General features: G+C 35.6%; 1 protein-coding gene across 1 annotated transcript in view; it reads left to right on the plus strand.

Moving 5' to 3' along the window:
• The first annotated feature begins 1,710 nt into the window (after positions 1 to 1,710).
• MAPKAP1 (MAPK associated protein 1) overlaps positions 1,711 to 5,247 on the plus strand; it is a 256,579-nt gene continuing 253,042 nt past the window's right edge. Inside the window, exons 1-2 of the mRNA XM_042783048.1 lie at positions 1,711 to 1,969; positions 4,425 to 4,514. Of these exons, the coding sequence (XP_042638982.1) occupies positions 1,711 to 1,969; positions 4,425 to 4,514 (349 nt within the window). The remainder of the gene's footprint in view (positions 1,970 to 4,424; positions 4,515 to 5,247) is intronic.

Genomic DNA, 5,247 nt, shown 5'->3' on the forward strand with positions numbered 1-5,247 from the left:
AAGATTACTGTAATGTCCTTGATTAGAGATACTATTTGAACTTCCTCTTAATTCAGTATCTTTATTATAATGACCCACTGGGTGATATCAGTAGAATGATGTGTTTGCAGGCAGTTTTTTTTTTAAAAACCTCAGTTAGGTGTAATGATTTATTAACTAAATTTTCCCCCATGTTTCAATTCTGGAAGAAACAATTGACAAGAAAATTTGGTGTTATCAAGTCTTTCTAAAAGTGAATGTCTTCTAAAACTGTTTGTAGGAACATATCCAATTCAGCTTTCACATTTCTTTGTACTTCGTAATGGTTTTGGAGGACCAAGCTGGTGACCCAGAAGCCCTATAGCAATTCTGTCATAAAGGAAGCACTGAATTATTTTATGTGCAGTGGGTTTGCTTAAGGATGCCATATTGATACTTTTTAGGATTCGTTTGAATAGGAATTGAAACCTGAAATTGGTAATGAAATTCTTACCATTGCCATCATTATTTCATAGCAGCTACCATTCATTTAATTAAGGTACTTTATGGAGCACTGTACCTGGATTATCTATTCTCTCATCCCTGGAACCCTCATTTTATTAATGTGAAAAGAAAACAGAAACTCAAAGAGGTTAAGTATTTTGACCAAGGTCACATAGCTAACAAGTGAAAAGGTTAGAATTTGGACCCAGATCTGCCTCTAAGTCTAGGTTCCTGCCAATATTCTATACTATTTTTATTGTCGAGTAGTCCTGTTTAACTGAGGACTGATTCCCGTTCCCAGAATAAACATCATTACAGTTTTAATAGGATTTGGTAAACAGTCCTTATAATTAGGTTTCTAAAATAAATTAATCTTGTAGCAGGCAAGTTTGATTAATAACATTGGTTTTAAAAGCACGATAGTATTTTAAATCCAAAGAAAGGAAAATAATATGTTTATTGAGCAAAATTACTTTGGTGGTACTTTTTTTCAAATTGCTAGTAAAAGCTCTGGTAGCATAGTGCCTAAGGCACTTGACTGCTCACCAGAAGGCTGGCGGTTCAAACCCACTAGCCACTCCTTGGAAGGAAGGTTGGGCAATCCTACTTCCGTAGTGATACTGCCTCGGAAACCCGAGGAGGGGTCGCTATGAGTCGGGCCGACTCGACGGCAAACAACAACAACAACAAGAAGTAACTCGACAAGCATTGTCGTCTTCTGCCTTTTTAGGTACTCTGCACTCATGTGGCAGGACGGGGAAAGCAAACTGATGAAATACAGTTTCATACCTTTAGCACATCATTTGTGGAAAATACAATTTGTTTGCCCATGACCTTATAAAGTAATAAGAAGACTGCATGGTGGTGAAGGGAGAAAGAAAGGAAAATTATTATTTTAACAGTAGTTATGTTCTCTGAGTGGCCAAGGAGTTACTATTACTTGTTTTGTAAGAGAGCAAAGCTTCTTCTCTCATTCCATGGAGATCTCATTGACCAGAGCTGTAGCTCCTAGTGTCTGTAAGGATTTCCTTTGAGTAGACTTAATCCTTTTAAGCTCACAGATACAGGGATTAATGTTGATTTTCAAGGTGGCATTTTATCACATTGAATTTGTTTGAAAAATGATTCGGTCATTTTCTGCCTTATTCTTAAATATTCCTGTGTACATCATGTTTCTAGGTAGGTGAGCCCATGAAACAATATGAAGAGAAGAAAATAGCCTTTTAAGAAAATTGGCCCACAGAAAGGATGGCCTTCTTGGACAATCCAACTATCATTCTAGCTCATATTCGACAGTCACATGTGACCAGTGATGACACGGGAATGTGTGAGATGGTTCTCATTGATCATGATGTTGACCTAGAGAAGATTCATCCTCCTTCAATGCCTGGAGACAGTGGGTCAGAAATTCAGGGAAGCAGTGGTGAAACTCAGGGCTATGTATATGCCCAGTCAGTCGATATTACCTCAAGTTGGGACTTTGGTATTAGAAGACGCTCAAACACAGGTAAACAATTGCCTTTTAGTCATGTCTTCTGAGCTTTAAATCAGTAAAAAATCTCTATAGAATAATGCATAATGTTGGAATAGGATTAATGGGGAAGTTTCTGTGTATTAGTAAGAACATACATGATATGATCTTATGTCAGACTAAGAATGAGTCTAAGCAACATCTCCATCTCTGCAACTGTGAATGGAGAGGGGCTCTGGAATGTTATTTCAGAGAAGTAGACAGAAGAAGAAAAGATTGGCAAGGAGAACCATGTTCTGGATGTTCTGTTCCTAAAAAGCCATCATGTAGAAGGAGAAGGGTCCTTCTTTTATATTGTCTTCAGAGAGTAACAGTTCCAGTAGATGTAACGCTGATGCACATTTCGGATTGACATAATAAACAGTGATAAAGAGAACTGACCAGCCCAGGAGTGCAGGCTGCTGCCTAGGAGAGTTCTTTCCCCTGGAGGAATTGAGGAGGTGAGAGTGGAGGGACAGATGAATGTTTGTTAGGGTTGGTTTTTAATAGGAATTTCTAAATTGGATGTATGCTTAGAAAAGGTGCACCTGTTTTTGATACTTTCTTTATTTCAGTTGATCACTACCCACTGATTTTTGTGGTTTAAAAATGCCCAACTTTTGTATATATATATATATTCAGTCATTACCTTTAAAAAGCTTATCATTGCCCATTTTTCAGTTGGTATTTTTTGGAGGCCTTACAAGGGGAATGTGGTGAACCAAGGCCTATACTTAGGTAGATAAATAATTTAAAATACATATTACAGTTGTTCCAATATGGCAGGATTTTCTAGGAGATGATGATGATGATTTTTTAGATAATCAGAAAATATAACCTACTAACCAACAGCAGTAACCTGCTAAATCATAGGAGAAGTAATGGCAGGAGATGTAGTAGAACACTGAACATATATAAATGTTTATTTTTATGGTCCAAATATAACACGTACGTAAAGAGGTATTGCAGGGAGAGCTGGGTACGATTCACAGTGAGAGCACATTAAGGTTTGGTTCAGATTTCAGCTTTCAGTGACATGCACAAAGAATAATTTGCTCTCATGATAAAAATAATTAATAGCATTTCCTAGTATCTAAAGGAAGTTTTATCAAAATGGGATTTGAGTGAAGGTTTGAATATAATTTAGAGCCATTGATTCTCAGTTCTCTAGTTGAAACTGACTTCCTTGCAAGTTATTGAGATGATATCGTCTGTGACAGGTTGAATGGATTTCAGTAGGAGAATGCTGCTAAATTGAGAGCTTTATGATTATATTACTTTGGCTGTACCCTTCACATTTATTAATTGCAATTGAATGTATTTTTCTTCAGCGGAATTTTGTTAGATATAGTGACATTGTCAGAATGCTTTTGCCAGCATAGTTTAAATTTCTGGCAAGATTAGTTTTACTGTTTCCCTACCACAGTGCTCAGGCAAGAGTGTATGACTTGCTGCCTTGAAAGTGGGTTGAAGAGAAATATAGGTCTTTATTTCCTCCCGCCTCCCTTTTTTTTTTTTTTTGTGCCAAGGTAGGAAGCTGAATTAAGAGAAAACACATTTCAAGAGGTAGCATGTGACTTTCTTTTCCATTGGGGTCTTAGTATTTAGCAGTTGTTGTGTGCCAGACATTATTTCTTTAAAGGATCCACTCACTGATTTTTGAAGGTTGATCAGCCAGTGGTATTATAATTACAAATGCATAATTTTAGGTAATTCTTTTGTTGTTGTTGGATTTTCTTTAGGTGGTCCTTAGAGGTATAATTAATTGAGATAGTGGGGTGTTGTAGTGGGCAAGGAATTTACTTTTTAATCTTTTCAACATATCTTAAAATTTCGTGAAAGAAAAATTGTTCTTTTTAAGATTTGACTAATGTTACATAGATACAAATCATTTATTTTACTACCTATAAACTGTTTCAGCCCACTGAAGAAAAGCTATGCTAATTTATATAGCTTTGACATTTTATAATTTTCATGATTTTTAGATAAAGGATTTTATATTTAAAACTTTAATAGTCTAGTCTGAGTTCATTTATCTTTAATTTTTGAAACGGGTAGAGTAATTCATAACAGTAATTTTATTCCTGTAATGTAATATTCACTTCAGTTCATTTGTGCATTAAAATTCCTTTAAGACCGTTATTAATGATTTATATAATGAAATGTCATATTAATCACAGAAGTTTTCACATTTTATTATTCTCTTCCATGTTAATACTATCTTTATGATCTCTATTAATGTTTTATATCCTCTAATTTCAATTATAAATCAAGAATATTTTCATGTTTTTGTTGGTATTTGCTTTTCAGGGGTGGCACCTTTAAAATTTTATGACTTTTTTCTTACATATGCAATATAAAACATCTTTATTCATATAAAGGTAGTTAATTATGTCTTTGTTTATAGTAAACTTTCATTGACAAACTTATAGTTATAATATTTCTTTTCAAGCTCAAAGATTAGAACGACTCCGAAAAGAGAGACAAAACCAGATCAAATGCAAAAATATTCAGTGGAAAGAAAGAAATTCTAAACAATCAGGTAAATGGAAATAATTTCAATTGTTAATTTGAGATTTATATATTTAGTTTATATTGTTATATAAGGGCTTTTGTTTGTTTAAATTTTCTGAGTAACTGTCTCTTGTGTTTTGAGCTTAGAGCTTTTTCACTTGGTTATCTTGGCTCTCTGAAGCTGCGTGTTCTTTAAGTCTTACCGTTTCACCACAGTTGGCTCTGAGTCATAGAGATTGATGTGTGCAGGGCACGTTTTATACAAACTGTGGTGCCAGTACCTTATTCTTAGAGGCAAGCTTGATTTGGATGGGACTCTGGGTGATACAGGCACTCTGGTGATGCAGTGGTTAAAGCATTCAGCTGCTAACCAAAAGGTTGGCAGTTCAAAGTCATCAGTCACTCCTTAGGAGAAAGATGAGGCAGTCTCCTTCTTTAAAGATTTATAGCCTGGAAACCCCATGAAGCAGTTCTACTCTGTCCTAAAGGGTCACTATGAGTTGGAATCTATTCATCGGTAGTGGGTTTGGTTTGGTTTTGGCTGGGTATTAGATTCCTTCTGGTAGTTCCAATCTAGATTTTCCTTTTCCTCATTAAACCACTGCCATGGAGTTGATTTTACAAGGAACTCTGGTGGCACAATGGTTATGCACTCTCATGCTAACTGAAAGGCCTGTGGTTTGAACCCACCAGTGGCTCTGAAGGAGAAAAGACAAGGTGATCTGCTTTTGTAAAGATTTACAGCCTATGGGGACAGTTCT

The sequence above is a fragment of the Orycteropus afer genome, unplaced genomic scaffold (genome assembly GCF_000298275.1).
Source record: "Orycteropus afer afer isolate SDZICR_OR568_19922 unplaced genomic scaffold, OryAfe1.0 scaffold00611, whole genome shotgun sequence".
In the NCBI taxonomy this organism is placed as follows: domain Eukaryota; kingdom Metazoa; phylum Chordata; class Mammalia; order Tubulidentata; family Orycteropodidae; genus Orycteropus; species Orycteropus afer.